The 26,413-nt window shown below is 36.9% G+C and overlaps 1 protein-coding gene across 10 annotated transcripts in view; it reads right to left on the reverse strand.

Annotated features, from left to right (window-relative positions):
* Mef2a (myocyte enhancer factor 2A) overlaps positions 1 to 26,413 on the reverse strand; it is a 126,907-nt gene that overhangs the window by 24,847 nt on the left and 75,647 nt on the right. For 6 of the 10 annotated variants that reach the window (XM_021651003.2, XM_060367308.1, XM_060367304.1 and 3 more), the window contains 3 exons: positions 8,286 to 8,423; positions 6,101 to 6,317; positions 5,069 to 5,128 (listed from right to left, as the gene is read on the reverse strand). In XM_021651003.2, the coding sequence (XP_021506678.1) occupies positions 5,069 to 5,128; positions 6,101 to 6,317; positions 8,286 to 8,423 (415 nt within the window). Of the gene's footprint in view, positions 1 to 5,068; positions 5,129 to 6,100; positions 6,318 to 8,285; positions 8,424 to 8,487; positions 8,620 to 26,413 lie in introns of all 10 variants that reach the window. The other 4 variants (XM_060367309.1, XM_060367307.1, XM_021651004.2 and 1 more) reach the window with 2 other exon arrangements.

The following is a 26,413-nucleotide window of genomic DNA, read 5'->3' on the forward strand; positions in this document are numbered from 1 at the left end:
GCTTAAGGAATACTAAATACAAACAAGTTTGACAGTTTATGCACAACACACAAAAAAAGTATATTTCACGAAAGCAAACAAGAATTTAAAAAGGCAAAGAGATGAGAATTAATAAGGTCCAAAACCAGCAAATACCCAACACTACTGTAAGAACAAACAAACCAACTAAATAAATAAATAAATGAACAATGAAAACAAACCAGAACAATTGCCAACAAAAGTCAATGGTAATAGCAAGCCTTTCTCAATAACCTGAACGCAAATTACTAATTCACCATTTAAAGAGACAGGGTAACTGATAGTGCTTAAAAATAAGGTGTAGCTATTCAATTGCCTCCAAGAAACTCATGTAACTAGAATAGACCCAAAACCTGAGAGCAACATAAAGCTACCAACAAACTGACCTACCAGTCCTCATATCTGATAACAAAGACTTGAAACCAAACCTAGTTAGGAGATAAGAGAGCCATGCATATTAACAAAAGGAACAATTCATCAACAGGGCAGAACTATTGTAAATGTTTATGAAACAATTCCTGGCACCTCTAAGGTTTTGGGTCTTTTCTAGTTACATGAGTTTCTTACAGGCAAATGAATAATTAGACCTCATTTTTTGAGTGTAGTTGGGTAGTCTGTACTCTTAAATGGTGAATTAGTCATTTGCATTCAGGTTATTAGGTTATTATTGAGAAGGGTCTGCAAATAGCATTGATTTTGTTGGCAGTCGTTCTGGTTGTTTTTCATTGATTGTTCATAAAACAGATATTAAAGCGCACAAAGAACACATAGGTCCTGATACACTGCAGCAAGAGAGTTCATTGCCCACTCTCTTACATAATCAGGTCTTCTAAAAGGAAAATCGGCAAAACTCTTCACACCTCAACTATAAAATAAATCAGCCTGGCACCTGAATACCAATGGCAAAAACAAGAAAGGCAAAGGATGGCATCGAGAAACTGCCCACTTCTGCTTGGAAGAGGACTATGCCCTTTTCCTGCCCCTTATTTCACCCATTTCTTGCTTCCTCAAAAATTTTTACTATGTGACACACCAATTTTATTTGTGTGAGACTTTACTTCTTTGTGAGGACTGTTACTTTAGATAACTTTGTGAGGGTATTTCCCGCCTGCTTTCATTGTCTTGAAGGGTATTTTTTCAGTCTGGGCTCAATCTCCTCTCCACACTGCAGAGCAATTTCCTGCATTCCCATATGTTTTGGAGAGCACTGGTTGGGGGAAAAAACCACCACCTCTCCTCCAGGTCATTCCTTTATGGAGCAGAACTCTCTCATGAGCTAATCCAGATTTTGTTATCTGGAGGATAGAAAATATTTTACAAATAACACACTCAAAATTAGAAGAACTTAATAGAATTTTATACTACAGAGCAATAAGGTTAATGAAGTTTCTCTTAATATACAATGGCAAGAAAGTGTTATGAGTCTCCAATACTTAGACTATTTCATAGATTTCTACTAAAATCTTTTTTAAAAAATCAAATAATATTTCAATATTATCAGATGGTGCAAATACGTAATTTAGAGGCGCACAACATCAAGAAGCATAATGCTGCTTTCCCATGTGAAATCCATGGTGCATTTTATATGAGGCCATAGTAACCCATGAGAATCAAGTTCCAAGAGTAGAAGGAGAGTTAAAAGCACAGTATCTCAGTGTTCCATCAGTGCACCAAAGCAGACAGTGATTACAGAATGATGTAAGTGCCTGGCAACTTGCCAAGCTGTAGCTAATCTCAAGTGCAAGCTTGTTATTTCCTAGACTGCATCCATGCCTGCCTCTTAGCTTCTGTTTGGATTCCATGATGGAGACACTACAGGATGATCTGTGAAGTAGTTATACAACTCTTCTTGCCATAAGTTACAATTGAGAAATGAAAATGTCTTTTCTAATTGAATAAATTTAAGTTAGTATGATTATTGTTAAAACTGATTTGCAGTTTGCATGGTGATTTATTACTCTAACAAAACCACTTTTGTGTAAGACATATACCTATGCCTCCAGAATTTTAGCAGGCCTCATCTCAATTATGGCCCTACAGACGGAAAAATATACGGCCCCATTATATCAGTTCAGCTTATATCTGAGAAAATGAATCCTATCATTTGAAGCAATGTGTTCAAGTGGATGGTAAGTTTACTCCATGGCCTTAGGACAACTACTCATCTAGCATTAGACAGCAGATGGTTATGCCATTAATGTTGTACTATGAAGCCACTTTTGAAATCTAGCTGTCAAGTGATTTCACATTTCTGACTATGCTAATTTCAGCCCATTATTCATTACAGCAAAGTTTCCATGAATCTTCACATATTCTATTCTACTTTCTTTTTTAAAGATTCACTTATCTTTATATGAATGAGCATTTTGCCTTTTATGTGTATGTGTGTGGCAGTGTATGAGTGTATCTGTGTATGAACGCCTGGCAACCTTCAGAAGCTAGAAGACGGCATCAGATCCTCGGGCACTGAAGCTATGGATGGGCATGAGCCTCTATATGGGTATTAGGAACTGAATCTAGGTCCTATGCAAGAGCAATCAATGCTTTTAACTGATAAACCCCTCCACCTCTACTTTGCTTTTTTTATACAACATCTCAGAAATGCAATTAGAAATGCAGTTAGAGGTACAGACATTCAGGCCAATGTGATACGAGTATACAAGGCCTTCTGAAATCTTGGTGGGTTCTTTTTTTTTTTTTAAATATTTTTATTTATTTAACTTTATTTTATGTGCATTAGTGTGAAGGTGTCAGACCCCTTAGGATTACAGACAGTTGTGAGCTGCCATGTGGGTGCTGGGAATTGAACCCGGGTCCTTTGGAAGAGCAGGCAGCACTCTTAACCACTGAGCCATCTCTCCAGCCCCTCTTGGTGGGTTCTTATTGGTGTCAAAGAGAAGTATAAGTTGTATGAAAAGCGTACATTGGATTCAGACAATAAAACTGAGTTGTAATTAAATAAACCATAAATAATTGAAAATACACTTATACAAGCAAAGCAGTCCTAATGTATAACTGATAGTAAGACCTTCATATACTTTCTTACATTTGATCTCTTAAGGCCCTAAAGTGTTTTTTTTTTTTTTTAAACCCAATTAAGTCCACTACCATATCATGTAATACAACACAGATATAACACCAAAATCACTATCTTTCCACATGTCAGGACTGGAAAGATGAGTTATGGCCTATTTCAAAGTTTATTTTAGAATAATTTATTTTATGTATTTATTGTTGTGTACTGTATGTGTGCCTGGTACCCAGCATAGACAGACGGCACTGGATCTTCTGGAACTAGAGTAATAGTTGCAAGCCTCCACAAGGGTGCTAAGATCCAAACCAAGAGAGCAACAAATGTTCTTAACTGTTGAGCCATCTCTCCAGGCCCATTACGACATATCTTTAAAATACTGAGATTCCAGCAGGCTGGAGCCTAAGTAAGGAGAACCAGAAATAAACAGTCTCTCTTAGTAGTCACACTAATTGTATCATACCATGTTTTCTTTTTTAAATTTAGATGGTGCTAATACATTGTTTAAAACCTATTGTGCATAGTATATTGGGAATATAGCTATTTAACAGTATTTGTTTAGCATGTGTAAGGCTCTGGATTTAATCACCATACTACATATATTGGGAGTGGCCCCAAAGTGAAAGGGCCTATTTGGCTGTAACTGACAAACCGTAAATGTTCTACATATGACCACCAAAGCAGATTCTCAAGAGAAATCATTCGAATCTCTAACTTGAGTAGTATGCACACATTTCTTTATATTCTAATTTCTGAAAACATTTAATGCTGTTTTAAAATAAAGTACTTTGCCAATAGTTTAACTTTAATGATGACAGAAGTTACAGAAGGCATCTCCCTAAGAAATGATCTTAGAAGACAGTTGTCAAACGCCTTCTAAATATGTTTGCACCCATAGATTAGTGCTGCTGTCAATCTCAGACAGAGAAACTGTTTCTGCAGTGGGCAGCAGTCAATGCAGAGACTAAGGGAAGTGATGAGAATAAGTAACTGTTGAGACTCAACCCTAACTGAGGCATCTTTGTCACTCTCCCCACAAAGGCTCGGGGAACATCATGCAGGAAGGGGTGGAAAAAATGTAAGAACCAGAAAATGGGAAGGAATGCTCAGAAATGCTGTCTGCTGTCTTCCAGACATGACATGGCCATCATACTCATCAATTCACAGAAGCTATGGCTATCTACACGTGGTCAAGTCTTCAACATTCTAGCATGAATTAAAGAGGGGCTCATTCATTAGGGACTCCCCCTCTAACTGAGAAGCTACTGGCAGTACAGATACTGAGAAAGGGAAGGTCATTTTTCTTTGGGGTTGTAGTTGTTGGTATGGTGCCTATGTTCTGGTGTATCTCACAACCACTGGCAAGCAGGTAGCACTACTCAACTCAGTGGATTATTTAAAAAAGAAAAGAGGAGGCTGTGTAGACATGGAGGAATGTTGGGGGAGTAATAATGGAAATGGTGGGCAAGGATATGCTCAATATCCACTATGTGTGTGAGAGATATTAAATATATGTGTGTATGGATACATATATACAGACACTGTCAAAGAATAAATTTTAAAATACTCTTTTTGTTTTGTTTTGTTCTGTTTTCCAGTGTAGCCAGCCCTGGCTGTCCTGGACTCACTTTGTAGACCGAACTGGCCTCAAACTGATGGAGATCCACCTGTCTCCGTCTCCCCAAGTGCTGGGAATACAGGCCTGTGCAACTGTGCCCGGCTTAAAAAAAAATCATTAAAAAAAAAATCTTGATATAAATGTTGCATTAGAGCAACATAGTCTTTAGAAACAAAACAAAAAACACCTGTTATGAAGGACGTACTTAATACACAAAGAATGAATGGATAACTGAACTTACAGTTGATGTGGAAGGGATGAAGCGGGGCTACTTCAGAAAACTGCTAAGTTTTAGTTAAACTATCCCTCAGAAGATAGAAGGCCAATATTTCAGGACAATATTTAGTAGTAGCTCAGATTAAATAAACACCTACAAAGTTAAACAATAGGAAATCACTCACCCACTGGACTATTTCCAGCTCCATTTGGCACTGTGAGGTCTGTAGTGCTCAACATCCCACCTAACAATAGTATAGAAAAAGAGAGAATGAATAAAAATCGCCTTTCTTTATTTCACAAATAGCCAAGTGAAGTCGTCTCACTATAACGCATTCTATTCCTAAAAATCAAATCAAAACAAAACTAGCTCAGTCTAAAGTTACCACTAATGTACAACTTGATATAATTTATACTATATATACTACAGTATAACTGTACATATAACATGTTTAACTATACATGTGCTGTGGAGGTTTTTATGCAGTTTACACAATACATGAATTTAAATATTAAGCTCTTACTATATACCTGCCATCCTGGACATCAATATCAACTAGTGAATCCTGATGGGAATAAGGATAGCTTATATGAGCACTATTACACTTAAGACTTAGAAAAAGGCAATATGAATTACAGACTGGTGGCAAATGCACTGCAAATGGCTGCTGAATTACTGAACTAACTCAGCAAGAAGAGATGCACTCATGGTGGTTCATAATTATTTTAAATTTTCACTTATAACAATCAAGTTAAATTCTCTGCTTGTCACAGTACGGCTTTCTCATCATATATATATATGTATGTATATATATAAAATGGTACATTCTCTACACTGTCCTACTTTGGTCAACAATGCTTTCCCTACAAATGTAAAAAAAAAAAAAAAAAAAAAAAAACTTAAAATGAACTTAATTACATGGCGGTGACTCTTGCTCATCCTGACAATAAAGTAGATGTTTGTTTGTTTACTTTTGTTTTTTGAGACAGGTCTTTCTACATAGCCTTTGCAGTCCTGGAACTCACTACATAGACTGGGCTATCCTCAAACTCACAGAGTTCTGGCTGCCTCTGCCTCCCAAGTGATGGGATTATAGGTGTGTACCACTATGCTTGGCCTGACAATAAAGTTAAGACTAAGAAGAATAAACTTTCTCTGTCAGCAATTCAGTTCTCATTCTCTCCATAAAAGAACAAACAAAAACTTGAAAACATACTTGCACTGCCAGTACTTGGTGGTCTCTGTGGAGCTCCAGGGGATACATTTCTATGTAACGTGGCTGGGGGTGGAGACAGCATGCTTGAATCTGCTAATGCTGAGCTGGCTGCTAAAGACGGTGACACAAGTGAACTCCCTGGGTTAGTGTACAAAGCATTAGGGCTGGTCACAGGGACTGTGACGGACATTGAGAAGTTCTGAGGTGGCAAACCAGGCTGTAAGTAGAGAACAAGGAAGAGGAAACTATTGGCTTTATATTCATCAACATTAAGTAACATTAATTTGACTATGTAATTCTCATTAAAAGCAGAGGATAGGGACAATATTTTCATTTGCAGCATTAAGCTATTTTCTCTAGAATTATATTTGAACATAAATATACCTGACATGAACTTTTTCATTTTCAATTTTGTACTGATACAAATATACTAATATAACTATACAGCATGTTTCAATTATTCAAAGAGATGAAATTAAAAGTGAAACCTGGAATTAAAGTATATTGTTGACTTTAGACATCATAAAGTATATCACTGTTGCCAATTAAACATTAATTAGAACTTCAGTACAAACCAATTTAACATTACATTTCTATTGGGAGAATCCAAATCAACCAAATGACAATGTATACATACATTATTAACTTAATACATCAATTTTGGGATATTATAAATAAGTTCAGTATGATCTGGTTGACACTTTTAAAAGAAAAGTCAAGGAATTATACACAGAACACAATGTAATTTCTATGTAATGAAATATATAAAACAAAAAAACAACCTACACAAGAAGATTAACTACTGCTAAGCTAGAACAAAGTATTTAAAATTGTATAAAAATTAAACTATAAACACTATAAAAGCTATCTTCTTGTCAAAATATTTCAGGCTTTCTCTGAAAGGGCATTTCCTAGTTTCTTCAGGCATTTCCTTCACAGACCAATTTCAATATATTTGTTGACCATAGTAAACAGCTGGCTTCTTAATAATTTACGTATGTATGGTGGTGTCAAGAAACACACAAACAATAAAACAATTTGATTATATTCTTGCAGCTTAAATTTTAAGTGTGGAAACAATATCCCTGTGAGGTCAGAGAAATTTTATTTGCTATTGTCTTTTTTAAATGATGGTATAAGCTTTACAAATTTGCTTAAGGCTATTTTCATGAGATTCTTTCTACAGAACTATGTTGAAGAAATGACATATGATGTGTATCATTCATTATGGCATAGTTCAAGAGATTTAACCTTGACAATGAAACATAAACAAACAACAAAACAAAACGCCAACACTGGTGCCAACCGGTTTCATGATAGCTGACCTACACTCAGAGTTGGAGAACAGAACTACAGTAACAGTCTGAGGTGGCTCTCTCTAGAGAGTCCAAGGAGAAGACTTCCCGAGATTTTTCAGGCCAAGCTCATGAGCTGAGGTAGCTCAAAACAGACTTTTTCACAGGGTTAGATATGTGCACAGAAATATTACAGTGGCTGTGTGCTTTGTGACTAGTTTAAGAATATGGTTTCCTTAAAGTAATCCAGTCCTCCTTAGTGCTGAGAGTATAAGAAAAGAGCAGTTATATATTTAGTGTTCTTGCTATTCAGTGCTTTGGAACATTGTACAAAGAGTTAAACAGTTCAGCTCTTCTAAAATAAAGATAATTACATAAAATAAGGAAAAATAATTTAGAGGCATGAAATCATACAACAAACTCAACTTATTTATATTTGACATTCGTATGGCCAACTTTATGTGTTTATACATACATATACTAAGTTAGGGGCAAGATAGGACTGTCTTATACATACTTTATATTAAAAATCAAAGATGTTCAAAACTAGAAACAATCTTAAAAATCATATGCACCAACTCATTTATTTCCCAGATGAAACAATTGCAATCAGGATGTCTGGATAGCCTATGTAAGAATATAAGGGGCACTCAGTGGCAGAACCTGAATTAAGGTTATATTTTCATTTCTAAACTTAAGATGTTCAACATTTATTAGTGCAAGATTTTGACAATTTAAAATTTTAAAGTTCTGTAAAACCAAAAAGAGTTAATAAACGCCTTCTTTTCTCTTATACTTGTCATCATCAATCTTCTGTAAAAATGAGGTAGGATGTATGATCAATTTCTTCATGCACATGATAAAAGCACAAACCATACTTTAGTACTCACTGCGATTTTATGATTCCGCATCATATTATCAAATTCCTCATTAATTTTTTTATATTTTTCTTCTGTATGTGGAGTTAGCACATATGAAGTATCAGGGTCTGGGCTGTCGCACCCTCTGTGTTCCTTCTTGTTCAGAGCCTAAATATGAAGTTAACAAAAAGGATCAACAAATAAAAAGCAAAGGTAAAATGAAAGTACTTACAGGGCCTCGTTTGAAAATAAAATCACTATCTTCATTTAGTTTGCTGAATCTGTCCTCCGAGAGTGGACTGTGCTCAAAGTAATCGTCAGCATCAGGGCTCTCACAACCATTAAGGCCTTTCTTTCTTAAAGTCTGAAATACAATTGGAGAATTCACACAAAAAGAATACTAACTTTCCATGAGTATTTTTTTTTTGTAAAAATGTGTTAAGAGAGCACAGATTGAATAAACGGAATTATTTAAGAGCCACTGAATGATTATTAAATGACTACAAATACACTACAGTTCTCCAAGTAACATAAGCCTAAGATAGGAACAAACTGAGCTCTCCCACTGCACATTATGAAAAAGAGTACTTGCTTACTTGGACTCTTCCCTTTCAAAGTGCTTAGAGATTTCTAAAATCACTTCATGGTCTGAGTCACACCTAGAATCTGGTTAGTAAAGTCAATAAGAATGTAACAAGAATCTATTAAAATGATGTGCTGAGAAATTACAGCATCTTTATGCATGGATCATGTCTGCCATTTTATCTATCATTTTCTATCAATCAGGACTTCTCCAATCATTAGGAATTCGCCCAGAATCCCAACAATTTACTGCTAATTTGCTCTTTTTAAATATTATTATTTTCACATATAATCTTAAAATATAAAAGCTTCAAACCAATGTTTATTTGTCAACAATGATCCTTTCCTATGTATAATGAATATCAACATTCTTAGTGACTTTACAGACGTTAAAAATCTGCAGTGAAAAGTTACTCAGAATACATCCCCTCTCCCATGGCTAGCCTTCTCTATTGTTGCTTCAATTTGCTTTACTCCAGAATTGATTTCTCAGATAACTTTCTTGAGTGTTTATGAAGTATTTCCCTGGCCCACATTGATTATACAGCAGATGGGTTAGTTTTCTGGTTTCTCTTTTAAGTCAACAGGAAATTACAACTAACTTTTAAAAGACTAAAACCTCTAAGGGCTTAAAGATTATAGAATATTAATTTACCCCCAGAATGCTTAATTCCATTTTTAAAATCCTGAAGTATCTACTGACAACTCAACAGTTCTGAACTACGTAGAGTTTCTAACAAAACTGAAAGCAGCACTAAAGTTAAATGTCCCAAATATGCTTGCCACTACTGGAGCAAAACAAAGATGATCAAAAGCTAGCCCACACACATTACTAGTTAGTGGTTAATTTAGATTTAATACAATGATCTTAGTACCTTGTAAAATTTGATTTGCAATGATTATGGATATTTGTTTTGTTCCTGTTTTTCCTAGAAGTGTAATGTATCCACAGAACATTACAATTTGAGAAATTTTTTATAAGTTTCTTCAAGTGATTTTGAAATTGCATCTTACTCAGTGTGCTAAAAGTTATAAGCCAGACAAGCTTAGCCTCTCCAAATGCTTCTCCTGTGTTGGGAATTTTTTAATTAATCAATTAATTAATTTTTTATTTTTATTATTAGTTATATTTTATTAACTCTGTATCCCACTCCCTCATTCCCTCCCAATCCCACCCTCCCTTATCTCTTCCCTGCCCCTTTCCAAGTCCACTGATAGGGGAGGACCTCCTCCCCTTTCATCTGACTCTGTTTTATCAGGTATCTTCAGGACTGGCTGCAAAGTCCTCCTCTGTGGCCTAGCAGGGCTGCTCCTCCCTTGGGCGGGGGGTCAAAGAGCCTGCCATTGAGTTCATGTCAGAAATAGTCCCTGTTCCCCTTATTAGGGTAACCCACTTGGTTACTGAACTACCACGGGCTACATCCAAGCAGAGGTTCTAGGTTATACCCATACATGCTCCTTGTTTAGAGTATCAGTCTCAGAAAAGACCCCTGTGCCCAGATATATTTGGTCCTTGTGGAGCTCCTATCCTCTCCACATCATACTAACTCCCCCTTCTTTCATATGATTCCTGTACTCTGCCGAAGGTTTGGTTATGAGTCTTAGTATCTGCTTTGATACACTGCTAGGTACAGTCTCTCAGAGGCCCTCTGTGGCAGGCTCCTGTCCTGTTACTTGTCTTCTCCTATGTCCAATGCCCGTCCCATTTGTTTTTCTAAATGAGGATTGATCATCTTACCCCGGGTCTTCTTTCTTGTTTATCTGCTAAAATAAAAAACTCAAATGACAACACAGGCTGGAGAGGTTGTGGAGAAAGGGGAACCCTCCTCCACTGCTGGTGGGAATGTAAACTGGTACAACCACTTCGGAAATCAATCTGGCGCTTTCTCAGACAATCAAGAATAGTTCTGCCTCCAGACCCATCTATACCACTCCTAGGCATATATCCAAAAGTTGCTCAAGTACACAACAAGGACATTTGCTCAACTATGTTTGTAGCAGCTTTATTTGAAATAGCCAGAACCTGGAAACAACCCAGATGTCCATCAATGGAAGAATGGATACAGAAATTGTGGTATTTTTACACAATGGAATACTACTCAGCAATCAAAAACAAGGAAATCATGAAATTTGCAGGCAAATGGTGGGATCTAGAAAAGATCATTGTGGGTGAGGTATCCCAGAAGGAGAAAGACACACATGGTACACACCACTTATATAGGCCTTCAAGATATGATAAACATAAAGAAATCTATACACCTAAAGAAGATAAACAAGAAAGAAGACTGTGTTAGGAATTTTACACACAACTCTTGAAACTCATTAAACCTAAGTATGTTGCAAATACACCTACTGCACCCCCATCCCTGGCCTTAAGCTCTACAGACTCATTGTCTAACTATATTGCATGTATATTTATGTGTACTTAGCCAAAAAGGTCTTGCTGTTCAATTATCCTCACCATCCATTGTAGTAAGTTCTATTTGACAGATAGTAGACAAATATTAACACTAAGAACAAAACACACTGAACACTTAAAATCCACACAGCACTAACAAAAGAACAAATGTAATAGGCATCTATACATAAACAGCAAAATAAAATTGATGATTTATTGTGACTTTAAATCTCTGGGTACTTTCCCCAAGTTTTCATGTCTCTTAAAGAGTATGCAATTCAGGGCCAGGGAAGTGAAAACTTACTAAATCCCCATTGCTCCCCTGTAATGATGGTCCATACCTCAAATGTTAGCACCCGTGTAGCAGAGACAGGAGGATGCCTAGGGCTTATAGACTTCAGTAAAACTGTCTTTAAAAAATCAGCCAGAGAAGTAACCAAGGAAGATACAAATGTTAAGCCCTGGTTTTCACAGGTGTGCACATACCACACCCCCAGCTCCACATACACCTCCGCACCCCCACATGTGTGCGCGTGCACACACATGCACACACAATTTAGCTCATCTTTGCAGACTGAAATGTTTGTCACTGAGTTTTCTATAAATAGCAACACACAGTATGTATCCTAGAGAATTTTTAAATATACAGAGCAAAACACCATAGCTTTGCTTTTAAATTACATGCACTTTTGAATTCTATGAAAGAAGGTTTAACCCTACTGGCACTTATGAGGAAGCAAAGTACTGTGGTATCCCCAGCTCTGCAAACCTTTACTTGAGACAGATTCCTGGCACAAGGAGGTAATTGAAGAGGCAATATCAGCTTTGTAGATAATAAGCTAATATAGCTCTGTGTGACAGCCAACTCTGCTCCTTATCACCAAACACGAAGAGTGGTTTTGAGGACCCAACTACCATAAAAAGACTTTTTTCTCTCTTTATCATAACCAAAAGCATAGTGATAAAAGTTTCTCCCGTCTATGGTACTAACAAGTGGAATGCTGCAATCTATTAACAAGGCCAGGCAAGGCACGAAGAGGCCAGCAAATGTGCTAGACAGTTGATCAGTATCGTTCTAGAAAACTAGAGAGAAGGCTCACGTTTGCCAAGCCCCTCAGATTTCACTAGTGCATACTGTTTGAGTGTCCCCAATTTTGTCTGTTTGTTTTTTTTTTCTGAAATAATTCGATTACAAACAACTAAAGGGACCATTTGATGGACAATTATTTGTAGACTTCATGCTATCTATTTTGTATATTTTATCAGTGTTCTAAACATGTTGATATTACTGGCATGAAATATTAAAACACACTCATTCAGTCTATCAGAAAGCAGTTTTTAGTTTTAAAGGATAAGTGATGCACTTTAAAAAAATAATTTTTTCTATTTATAGGCAATAAAGTTAAATTGAATTTTATTTTTGATGGCCTTTTTTTCCTCCAAAACATGGTTTTCTGTGTGTAGTCCTGTACTCACTTTGTAGAACAGGCTGATCTGTTTTTCAATAAATAAATAAATAGATAAATAAATAAATTATGGCTTTTGGGGGTGGGGGTGGTGATTTGGGCCAGATCAGTACTTTTTGCTCACTTAACATTTAGGTACAAAACTTAGGTACAGGATTTAAGTAAACAAATGTCAGTATCTGCCTCTGCCCTGCACTACTTCACAGTGCTACAGAGACAGAAGCTAACCTATAGCAAATTGGTGATACTGTAGAGTTTGTACGGACAGGCATGTTCAGTGGACTTCAAGAGCGATTTTTAACCCAGGAAGCAAATTCCTTTGGTCTTCTTGAATTTATACATCTGGCTCTTTGGATTAGCCTGCTAACCAGGAGTAACTCCTTTCCTTACCTCAAAACCATGGAGGACACTCTCCTTCACTACTTTAAGAGGTTCTGAAGTTTCACCTTTTGTTTCGGTCTATAATCACGCTAGGGATGACTCTGTGTAACATATGAAGTCTGTTCTTTTTATTTTTAAAATTAATTTATTTTTTTATTAATTACAATTTACTCATTTTGTATCCCAGCTGTAGCCCCCTCCCTCATCCCCTTTGACTCCCACCCTTTCTCCTAAGAACTTTCTTCCCCCCCAGAAGTTTTGATAATTTGTTCATTGCTTTTTTAATATTTTTTATTTTTAATAATTAGTTTGTTCACTTTGTATCCTCCCTGTAGCTTCCTCCCTCCTCCCCTCCCAATCCTACCCTCAATTCCTCTTCTCCACCCATGCCCTTCCCCCCAGTCCACTGACAGAGGACTTCCTCTCCTTCCTTCTGATCCTAGTCTATCAGGTCTCATCAGGAGTGGCTGCATTTTATTACAGATTTACTCATATTACAAATACACATATATTTTCAAAATGTTGTGTTTATGTGTGTGTGGGAGTGTGGGTGCTTGTGCCATGGTGTGTGTATGTGTGTTCACACAAGCCTTCGAATCAGTTCTGTCTACCACCTTGTGGGATCTGGTGAACTTGGGCCATTGGCCTGTGAGCAAGCTGAGCCATCTTCCTGCTCCTCATATATATAGTCAATTGTCCCTCCATCTCTGCCTAAACAGACTGTTCTTTCCTCTTTCCTCTGTAACATATTTATGATCTATACATGGTTCTGTTTCTGAGCTACTATTTCCACTGGTATGCTTGGCATTTAGTACCCGTATCAATGCCACAGTAACTTATTATAGCTTTAAAATTAGTCTTCGTATCAGATCGCATTTCTATAGACTTAAACAAATCCATAAATTTCAGAGGCTTTACACTTTGTTTTTTTCTCATTCATTCCAAGTGCAGTGGGGACGTTCTAACTCTCACAAGGCTTCCTGTGAACTGCAGGGACTATATACAGGCTTTCTGGGCTTCCATGAACAGGGTTCAGTTTACTTGGATCCTGAGCCCTACAGATACCAAGCATCTTTACTGAGCTGCACTTGCCAGCCTCATCCAGGATCTTAGAAATCCCATCTGGATTTTCTTTTACAACGGTTACCAAGCAGGGAAGAAAGAATGATAGCCATGTAGGAAGTACTACACAAGCCAGGTCTGAAAGTAGCATGTATCATTTATTTCCATTCATATTCTTTCAATTAGAACTCAGTGATATAGCTATATTCCTAATCACAAGGAAGAGTTATACAGATTCTAGATGTACACCCAAGCAGACAATGGCTCATTAAAAAAATAAAAATATCTCCAATAAATGTATAAGAACATATAAAACAGAATAACATTTTACTAGGATTTTATATTTGTTTGAGGTTAAAGTACTTCAGACTTTCAGAATCTCCTTTGTTGGGTGTTATAATCAGGATTAAGGCTAGTGTCATGTAACGAGAAAAGGAGAGGTCCTTTGGCTATTCCCTATAATTATAAAATACTAGCATTATTTTCTCTCTAAAAATCTGGGGTACTTAAGATGTCATCTAGAGTTATTTGATAATTAAGCCTAAGCCTATCAAGATTTTAAAAACTTTCTTAATGGCTATATTTTATAACTATTTTCTGGGCATCTGTCTGGCAAGCCAAACTTTGATGAAAGGTAAGGTCCTGAGGTTTTAGGTGTTTGAAATGCATGTTAAACTGGTTGGACACAAGCTGCAGACACCTTATTGTTATTCAGCTTATCTCCTGCCTTTATAGAGGAGGGTTACTAAAGTGAGAAGGGACACAAGTACTCAGCCACACCGCAGCTCACCACACAGCTAGTGAACAGCAGAACTGGGTGGGCTAGGATCTGTTTCCGATGTTCAGTATACTTTCCACTATGTTGTATCCCTTAAACTGTTCAATGACTGTTCAATTACCTAACAAATCAAAGTGAAAACAGATAGAGACCTCTTTTGACACCATAAAGATATTTTTATTAACAGCTCAGGTGGTATTTTTTTTTTAATTTCGTGGGAGAATTAGTCCAGATACCCTGTCCCTGCAAATACTGATTTTTTTAAAATAAAAAATGAAGATTTGACATTTCACTATGTTATCTATAAACCAGAATTTTACAGCTTTTGAAAGTTAAATGCAGAACTTGCCATATAATCTAGAAAATTCCCTCCTAGTTAGATATCAAGAGAATTAAAAACATGCCCATACAAAACTGTGTGCACAAACGTCAAAGCAGCAAATGCACTATTCAGCAATAGGGGAAGTCTTGATACATGCTACAATTTAGCTTTGAAAACACCAATATAAATGAAAGAAGTCACAACAGACGGTATGTTATATGACCTCATTTAAATGAAATACCCAAACAAGCAGCCAATGGGCTTCCTATGAACAAAGGGGTCCTCTCCATGCATGGTCCTTAGTTGGAGTATTGGTCTCTGCAGGGGGCCCCAAGCATTGGTATTTTGACTCTGTTGTTCTCTTTGTGGAGTTCCTGTCCCCTCCAGGTCTTTCTAGCTCCCTCTTCTTCCATAAGGATTCCAGCATTCTGCCCAATATTTGGCTATGAGTCTCAGTATCTCCTTCGACACCCTGGTGGGTAGAGTCTTTTAGAGGGCCTCTGTGGAAGGCTCCTATCCTGTTCCTTGTCTTCTCCTACTTTCAATGTCTATCCTGTTTGCCCTTCTGAATGAGGGTTAAGTATCTTCCCTAGGGTCTTCCTTGTTGTTTAGCTTCTTTAGGGCTACAGATTTTAGTATGCTTATCCTATATTATATGGCTAGTATCCATAAATAAGTGAGTATATATCATTTGTGTCTTTCTGCTTCTTGGTTACCTCACTTAGGATGATCTTGTCTAGTTTCCACCATCTGCCTGCAAATTTCATGATTTCCTTGTTTTTAACTGCTGAGTAGTATTCCACTGTGTACCATACTCTCTGCATCTATTCCTCCGTTGAGGGACATCTAGGTTGTTTCCAGATTCCAGCTATTTTGAATAAAGCTGCTATGAACATGGTTGAGGAAATGTCCTTATTGAACGGTGGGGCACTTTTTGGGTATATGCCTAGGAGTGGTACAGCTGGATCTTGAGGTAGCACTATTCCTAATTATCTGAGAAAGCGCCAGATTGATTTCCAAGGTGGTTGTACAAGTTTACATTGCCACCAGCAATGGAGGAGGGTTCCCCTTTCTCCACATCCTCTCCAGCATGCATCATCCCTTGAGTTTTTGATCTTAGCCATTCTGATGAGTGTGAGGTGGAATCACAGGATCATTTTGATTTGCATTTTCTGAATGACTAAGGATGTTGAACATTTCTTTAAGTGTTTCAATATTCCTCTATTGAGAATTCTCTGTTTAGCTCTGTACCCCATTTTTTAAATGGATTACTTGGTTTGTTGTTGTTTAACTTCTTCAGTTCTTTATATAGTCTGGATATTAGCCCTCTGTCAGATGTAGTGTCTGATGTTTTATTACAAAATAATTAAAACGAGAACTAAAAGAAACACTTTTTGGCTGAATAAACTTCCTCTTTAATCTCTTAACCACTGAGCAAGATTCTTTACAGAATGCCCATAGCATACAAAGTGTTAAAGTACTTAATAACTGAGTTAGCCAAACAAACAAATACTTTAAAAATTGTTATGCAATTATATTTCAATGTATTCAAACCTTACGCTACCATTTAGGATATTTTTATGGCTATAGAACTATGTGTATAAAATAAAAAGACAGAGCTAATCTACATAAGAAAAGATGCCTTCCTATGTAGTTTAGGAACAAATAACATTTCAGAACTGAGCCATAAGTTTCTCATTTAAAAGCACACAGATATGTCCAACCTCTGGCCCATGAGCTGCATAAAGTTAAGGACAGTCATAAATGCAGCCCAACACAAAATCTTAAACTTATTTTAACAAAAGTGAGGTGTTTTGGTTTTTTTTCCCCTGCAGTCTGAGAGGAGGTGGGTTGTCTAATGCCAAATGGTTCTCAAGAGTAAATTTTATAGATGTCATTTCTGCAACATCAAAAGGTTAGACACACCTACCAATGGGTACAAATGATCTTCTAATCTATAAGCAATGCAATATGAATATCCTGATAAATAATACTTGGTGGAAAACATCAGTCTTGACGCCTTAAACCTTCAATGATGATTACTCAACAAAAATAATTCAGTTTTGAGATAATCAAGTGGCCAAAAACATCTTGTTAGGATAAAGATAGCAATGTAGCCAATTAACAGTATATTCCCAGTATCTTAACAACAAATATGATACAAAGAGCCCTGGTAGCAGAGGCTATAGAGACCGAAAACGACACAAGTCTCCTAGTAGGGGGAGGGGAACACCAACCCACCCATAAAAACGTTGACCTAAATTTTATCCTGCCTATAAGATGTGCAGGGGTAAAGATAGAGCAGAGATTGAGGGAACGTCCAACCAATGCCTGGCTCAACCAAAGACCCACCCTATGGCAGAGTACCAACCCCTGTCACTATAAACAATACTCGGCTAAGCCTACAGACAGGAGCCTATCAGAATTGTCCTCTGAGAGGCCCTACACAGCAACACCTCAAAAACATGTTGAGACTCAAAGCCAAACATTGGGCAATATGTAGGGAGTCTTGTGGAAAAGTGAGAGGAAAAAGAAAAGGATCTGGAGATGACAGGAACTCCACAAGAAGACCAACAAAGCCAACTAACCAGGACCCAGAGGGGCTTGCTGAGATTGAAGCCTCAGCCAAGGACCATGTACAGACTGGACCTAGGCCTCCTACAAGCTTAGGCAGTGTAGGCTTCATGAGAGTCTTCAAGTAGGGAAAGTGGGGACTGCATCTGACAGGGACTTTCCTGCCAGCTTTTTGATCACTTTCCTCTGGTGGAACTGCCTAACCAGATGACAGGGGAAGGGGACACGCTCGGTCTTGATGCAAGTTGACCAGCAGGGGTGTACAGGAAGGGGAGCTTCCCTTTTCTGAGGAATGAGGTTAAGGAGTGGGAGGGAGGGTAGAACTGGGAGGCAAGGTAGGATGGGGCTACAACCAGGATTTAAAGTGAATAAAAAAATAAATACATTTAACTAAAAAGAAAACCCAACATATATGACATGTAGTATGATAAATACCAGCTCAATAAATTAAAAATGTAGAAATACTACATTCAATATTTTCATCCTTTTCTATCTTTTTCCACAACCCCCTTTTAAAGTAATCTTGCAATTACAACACAACTTATCACCAGAGAAACCCATGATCTGAAACCTAGGCAGCTACTCCATTACACTTACAGTGGGTAGCCAAACCTCCAAGACAAAAAAGACAAAGCCACAGTTAGCTTCCGGTTAACAACACACTTCAGCTATCCTTGGCTCATACTACTTCAAAATAAGGAGACAATTGCATTTTCCTAATTTCCACCTAAGCTGCCTTCTTGACCTAAAATATGCTTTTCCTTTTGTTCTTTTTTTTTTTAACCCGTTTCTTTTTCCAAGTAAAGGACTTCTCCTGGAAAGGACTGATGAAAAGTCACGTCTGTAGCAAATGTTCTCTGACCGTTCCCTCCAATCCTCTTCATCTCCTCTTCCCCTAACCTTGACAAGGATTTCACTAACACACTGCAGAACTTCCAGGGAAGAAATAAAGAACATTTTTACTTGATTAAAACTTAATATGGTCAATCTTTGACACATGTGAACATAAAAAGAACATACAGATACCAATCAGCAGTCACAAAAACATGTCTTATAGAAATGTAGGTTCTATTACAGTGATGTCTCAGTTTTCCTCCCATCAACTCTCATTTATGTATCAACATTAATTTCTCAGAGTAAATATAACCTCAAGAAAAACCACATTTAGAGATAAATAGTTCCTAAAGCACAAGTGAAAGCCACTACGGGTATAATAAAGCAATATTATGGAATAAATATCAAAATAAGAAAGTAAAAGTGAAATTGCAAGAACTATGGTGACTGCTGTGTGAGGTGATGGTGCAGCAACATGCGAAGGAGGAGGGCCCGCAAGGCTGTGTGCCTCACCCTGTGACTCATCATCCTGCTGCTTCAGGCTGTCAAGAATAAAAGAGCAGGGCAGGGCAAGAAGGGGCTGGAGGTGGAGGGAAGCTTTGTCTTGTCTTCAGATGCCTCATTATTTTTCCCTTCCCCTGCTGCTCCAACTGCAGTCCTGTAATACATTAGGCAAGCCTCTTAAATACTCCCTTGTCTCTTCCATTTCTCATCTATAATATGGGGATGTGGAGGTGGAGGTGGATGAGGGGGTAGTGCTTCCCAGAGCTTCTCTGAGGATAGTGTTAGATTGTCAGAAAATACAAATGGAATCATGTCTTCCATTGCCATATGGCGCACACCAAATGATACTTAGAGACAGAAGCCACTGAACAAGCTCCTTTTTTTTCTCACCTAAGGCATTTGAAAGCTGTGGTCAGAACCCCAAATGAAGTAAATGAACATGGGGTTTGTAAAAACTTTGGCCAACAATAATAAGTTTATGAACATGCAATGGCCTCAAATTAATCCAATGTCATACATGTAAGCTAGGCATAGCGATACACACCTGTAACCCTAGCACTTGGAAAGTGGAGAGAAGAAGATCAGAAGTCAAAGAGTCGCCTCTGCTACAAGGAAAATTCAAAGCTCTCCTGGACTAAAAATTTACCTCAACAGACACTCAATACCAAACCAAAACATAAACTGGGTGCTGTGCAAATATGTGGCTGGTAGTTCAGATCTCCAGCATTCATACTCTGCACTGAGCATACTATCAATAGGGAGCACCAAACACTGCCTGAAATTTTCTGCTATTTAAGACTGCTGTCCAGTATGAAGTGCAGTGCTTTTACTACATAGGTAAAGTTCTTTTACACTTACAGACACATAACAATTCATGGTTAATATGATTAAATTTTTCTATTACCATTAGTTAGTATTTATCAAATTAGTGTGTCTTTGGATTAACCTATGTAAGAACAGTGAAGAACTGCTGCTTGAGTTGTTAAGTAACACACACACACACACACACACAGTATCACGAAGTGTGGCTTAAGATTATAGCAGAATGTCTAGTTTCTGAAATAGCCCTTATCATAGTTCTGTCGCTTTGTATTTCATACTTATGTGAAGTGATATTATTTTGAGGACTGTTGATTATAAAATCAAAATATTAAGCAATCAAAAGTTATCTAGATCCTGTAGTATTACAAATACAAATTTAATTCTTTACATAATGTCAACTTACAACAATATTTGGTATACTATTTTAAACTTTGAAAAGATTTCTTAAAATTAGGACTCATGCTTGCTCAGTGTCTGAAATTAATTCAGGGTATATTTCCAGGGATAAAATGTTTGAAAATGCTAAATAATCACTGTCAAAAGAAAAAGTGTGTTCACTACAAGCTATTGGTTTACAACTCTATTTAAAACAAGTAAATCAACATATCTTAGACATCATCTCCAAGATTTTTCTTTTAGGTCTGGTTGGAGCATAAAACACTAATTTCTGAAAAAGTTCTTTAATGATTTAATACTGATAGGTTATCACATTTTGAAAACCAGTGTTTTTAAGTAATGTTTTCCTGGCATAATCACTTGTAGCTTGTCTTTGCTATTTTGTGGGTTCTTTTCCCCTCACCCCTATTTCACCCCCTATCACTAGATAGGAGAGAGGGGAAGAGATTCCTGAATCTAATTTCTTGTTTCTTCTTTGAGTACGACCACTAACAAACCATGGCCAACCCTTCGTAATGACCAACAACCACTGACCTTCCCCTATTAGGGCTCTAGCATTTATATATAACCCTCTGAAAAGTTCCCAGAATTCCAAGCATCACACACTCGACAAAACTATCTGGAGTTGACAGAAACCACACCTCTGCTAGAGCACAAGGCAAATCACAGCCAGTTGCCAAGGGCAGTCTGAAGTAACCCCTTCTCCCCACACCTGGGATTAAATAAAAACATATAGTATTTCTGCATTCTTTAAAGAAATCAAAAATTCAGAATTCTCACTACAATCACTTTTATTACCATCTTTTTTTTTCTTAAAGATTTCTTTTATTATTTATTATTGTGTCAATTTCCCTAGAACTGGAGCTACAGGCAATTATGAGCTCCCATGTGAATGCTGGAAATCAAATGCAGGTCTTCAAGAAGAGCAACCTTAGCTGCTGAATTATCTCTGTAGCCCACTTTTATTTTCTGATTAACAAATGCATTCTATAGTAATTCTTTATTTTTTCTCTAATATATTAGTTCCAGTTTGCTTTGTGTTTTGAATGTAGGAAAAATTAAGACTGAAAAGGAGACACTTTTCTGGCTGGAGAGATAGCTCTGGGAAAACTGCTTTCTGTGCAATAGTTCAGATCTCCAACAATCACATTAAAAAGTGGGCTGATTACAGTCCCAACCTGTAATTTCTGTGATTGTCAGGGAGAGACTGGGGATCCATATTGCAAGCTGGCTAGCTAGAGTAAATGAATTGGTAAGGTCAAGGCGGAGGGAGAAACCCTGTCTCAGTAAATAGAATAATCAAGGAAGAAACCAGTGTCAACCTCTGATATCCTCATATACACCCATAAACAGGAACACACATGTATGCCCACATATCTGCAACGACAACCACACAAATTACCATTATCTTAGTCCATTTATCACAGTGCCTCAATGCCCTCAGTTGTATGTTAGAGACAATAACAGAGCCTCTAAGATAATACAATGAAGTAACGAGTCTATCAATCCAGAACGAACAAGTGACATCTGAATTGGTAAAGTGCCTATCATGCAAGCATAAAGAACTGTGCTTGTATCCCATCATTAGTACAAAACAGCTAAGCAGAGTGGTGCGCATCCGTAACTCCAGTGAAGAGGGGGCAGGAATATGGGGAGATAGATGGATTCTAGAAATCTAACCCGATCACAGAATTCCACTTTTAGTAAAGAGACACTGAACTAAAAAGCAGGTTGACAATAATAGAGGTAGACATCCATGTCGACCTCTGGCTCCACACACATGCATAGTTGTGTACACAACCATACACACATGCATATACTGCACACACAAAATTAGTGTATCACACATACAATTAGTGTAAATATTTAATAAATGTTGCCATTATTCTTATTGCAATGATTTTTAACTGTCTGATAACCATTAAAGAAAGCAATCACAGTTACTAATGCTATGATTACTGATGTGTATAAACTAATGTATGGTAAATGTTTCAGAGCCTAACTGGATTCAGTGAACAAGGAAGCAAAAGATCCAGCTCGAATATCAACTATGCTACCCATTCACAACAGAACTATGCACAAGTCATCCCACCTGAGGCAATTTCTCTTTTTAAAAAACTACACATTGGTTGACATGAGTAAGTAAGATACAAGTAGGTTTCTGTGTTGGTTTCTTTTCTTTTTGTTAACTGCTATGGTACTCCTGTGGAAGGCAAGGAGCACAACAGCCACCACCCTCTATTTAGGAATGGTGTAAGACATAGACAAGGCCATGTCCCTCTAGTTAGTCTGATCATTAAATGAGTACAATGATCTCAACGACCACATATGCTGGGTACCAAATAAGTATTTTAAAAAATTACAAACAAGAATATTTAATACAAGTATTTCTGTGGGGGGTAGATAGAAAAACAATCCCAGGTGTTTTCTTAGTGGCAGCTGCTAAAATCCTCATTTCGTGTGTGTAAGTACATTTATTCTGATGCACAACTTTAAAGCTTATAGTTTCTAGACCTGTGTTCCATTTATATAGTTACAAAATGTATACAAAACAAACACACGAAGGATGTGAAGGAAGGAGGAATTTGTATATCCTAGGGGGGACAGGGATCCCCACAAGATCCAAATATATCTGAGCACAGGGGTCTTCTATGAGACTGTTTATCCAAACAAGGACCATGCATGGATATAGCCAACAACCCCTGTTCAGACATAGCCCATGGTAGTTCAGTATCCAAGTGGGTTCCCTAGTAAGGGGTACAGGAATTGTTTCTGACGTGAACTCATGAGCTTCCCCTCCCCCCTGAGGGAGGAGCAGCCTTGCTAGGCCACAGATAAGGACATTGCAACCATCCTGAAAATACCTGATAAGCTAGGGCCAGACAGAAGGAGAGGAGGACACCCCCTCTCAGTGGACTCGGAAGGGGGCAGGGAGGAGATGAGGGAGGGAGGGGAGGATTGAAGGGAAGGAGGGAGAGGGCTACAGCTGGGATACAAGTGAATGTATAAAATTATTTTAAAAAATATTAATATAAAATAATAATAATAATAATTTGCTTCATAATCCTTAAGTATGTTTTGGAAAACTATGAGTTCTTTCTTATATATTTTTTGGCATTTACATATTTTCCCTTATAAATGAATGATAGAGTGGAAGAAAGATGTCTCACTGTTGACATTTTAAAATTAAACTGTTTATTTTTAAAATTCATATTTCCAATGGAATTTAAATGTTTTACCTACATAATAATTAAATATTCTTGATATTGATATAAACTCATCAACAGTTTAAAAATGAAGAAGGCATAAAGCATTAAATCTCAGTTTTTCAAAAAATGCATTTTTACAAAGCTGTATATAAACATTTTAAATAAGATGTGGTTTTTAAATGTAGCATTGGCTTGTCAATTCAAAGAAATCAAGTCATAAAATCTCTTACAAAGAGAACTCTAATGACAATTACCCAATTAAGAAATATATAAATTTTCATAAAAGTTTTAATTGTGCAGTAATATAAAAGCATAAGCATTCAGTAGAAAATGTACTTTTCTGGGGCTAGTACTATGCAGTGCAGTATCCTGACAGGGTACTGACGGGGCAGAGCTACAGCTCTCAGAGAGTCTTCCTCATCAGACAAACACCCAATATTTTCAATTTCTGGACTTCTCAGGACATAAGCACATTGTAAATTAAGGGGCCTATATAGGCATTCAGCTTTCTTGGGAATAATTATTTATATACATATAAACATAAAAATTCTTACTAATAAATTTTTATTTTAAATTAAAATATTAGACTAGTTAATTATAAAACAGACACAAGATTAGAAAGAACAATATTCTATTTGTTTAATATTTGTACCTAAAATACTCAAACACCAACTATCCTTATCCAAAATAATTGGTGCCAGATACTTCAGATTTAATAGCATTTCAGATCTTCATTATTAGTTGATGGTTAACTGTACAATATTACTTTTATAGTATTCTTAAAGAGCACCTACTCTCACTCTAACTTAATACATCTAATTTTATGTAGCAATATGCAGGTGGCTAACAGCACAATGTGCCCACCCTTCTTTTCATAGTAATTTCAAAGGGACTTGTAGGTTAAGGATACAACAGAACAGAATGCATATAAAGTAGATTACTTACAAATGTTTACACCTGTCGGTTTATTCACCCACACAAGGTAGCCAAGGAACCCAAAACCTCATTATAAATTTGTTAGAAGTTTATTTATATAAAATCTTTAGTTACAAGATGTCACTGTGTCCTAATTACAAGTTTCTAAATAACAACTCCCTGCAAAGCCTACAGTACAGACCCACAAATGTTTTGGACATATGAATAAATGGATACCAAAGTGCTTGCCTACAACTACAAGTTGTAGGCTTGAAGGGAAACTGTATAACAAAATAAAACCAATGACCAACAAGAACAAAAAACTTCATGCAAGTATTTTTAAATCTTCCTCAAGTGAGTAATTATAAAGTTGAGTCTGGCTCATGAGAAGCTCTGTCATTACTGTTACCTATACTTAAGTTTGGCCCACAATAATCCTTATAGATGCATCAATATGAACACAGCTTATTTATATCCACGACTAATGAGGGCACACTGCATCATCTTTTTAAGTGAAAGGACACCTGCTTGGATGTAAAATCCAAACTGGTAAGGCAGGGCTCCTTTCACTTATGAAGACAATTGAGACTGGCTTGGTAAGACTTTACTGTACAGTGAAATAAGGCTAGGACTGTAGCTCAATTGGGCAAGAGTTTATCTAGCATGCATGAGAACCTGAGCTTGTTCCTGAGCAGCAGAAAAGCTGGGTGTGGGGTACACACCAACAATCTCAGGACTCAGGAGAGGATGGCAGAAGACTCAGTCATTCTCCATCTAGTTGGAGGCCAGACTAGAATACGTAAGACCTTATCTAAATGGAAACAAAGAATAAAGCCCACAAATAAAAAAAGCCTTAAAGTTTATTTTACCACAACAAATCAATAATGTTTTTAATATAGTCATTCCTATATACTATAAAATTATAACCTGCAGAGAACTATTAAGAAGATTCATGTTGGCCTACAATATAAAGGAACACTAAAAAGAAAACATCAAAATCCAAATGAATAGGAGCTGGAGACTAACTCAGAGGTTAGTACTTATTGCTCTTGGAGAGAACCTGAGTTTGGTACCTAGCAGTTACATGGTAGCTTACAACCATCTGTAACTCCAATTCTAGGGTTGTACAAATGTGGTACATGTTAGCTCATGTAAGCATATATGCACATAAATTAAAAAAAGAAACACCTAAAAATCCCAAAGGGTATTCGAACTGCCAAAGTTTTCACTCATATTAAACATACTGAACCAGACTGTAACATAGGAGACTGCTAAAAATGTTTGGGATTTACTCTCTTACACTTTGACTGCTGCCCACAACAGAGATGAAGACTGAGGTAGTCTGAAAATTCTGAAAGTCTTAAACCAGATTATATTCTTCACATTCTCTAAAGAAGTTAGCTTTAGGTTGTGCGAAGAACCCTCAATTTCCAGAGGCCAAGAACAACACTGCTGCAATGAAAGAGTACAGGAGTTAGGGTTAAGAGGGTGGTTGCTTTCTTCAACGAAACTAGCCAGCAAACCTACTTGTTCACAATTCTACTCTTTTGTTCAGTGAAAGGTAGTGAAGCTTTTAATAAGATATATATATATATAGATGTTTAAAATGAAAAGCCATTTGAAAACATATTAGGAATATTCTCCATTTCAAGTAAATTTACATATAAAGACTCTAGCAAAACTAAGATAATCTACCAAAATTATAGTACAAAATGTGTTTATGAAGTCTAATAGGGAAAACTGTACAATATGATTTGTATTGTAAATAAGTTCTAAGCTAGAACATATGTGCTAAATAATAGTAATTGTCAAATGACATAACTATTAAAGAGTGTTCCTAAAGATATGGTCATAACAAAATGATTAACAAAAGCAAAATCAACTTCAAACCAATTTCATGGGAGGCTTAAACAGT

Source organism: Meriones unguiculatus, chromosome 14 (assembly GCF_030254825.1).
Source record: "Meriones unguiculatus strain TT.TT164.6M chromosome 14, Bangor_MerUng_6.1, whole genome shotgun sequence".
In the NCBI taxonomy this organism is placed as follows: domain Eukaryota; kingdom Metazoa; phylum Chordata; class Mammalia; order Rodentia; family Muridae; genus Meriones; species Meriones unguiculatus.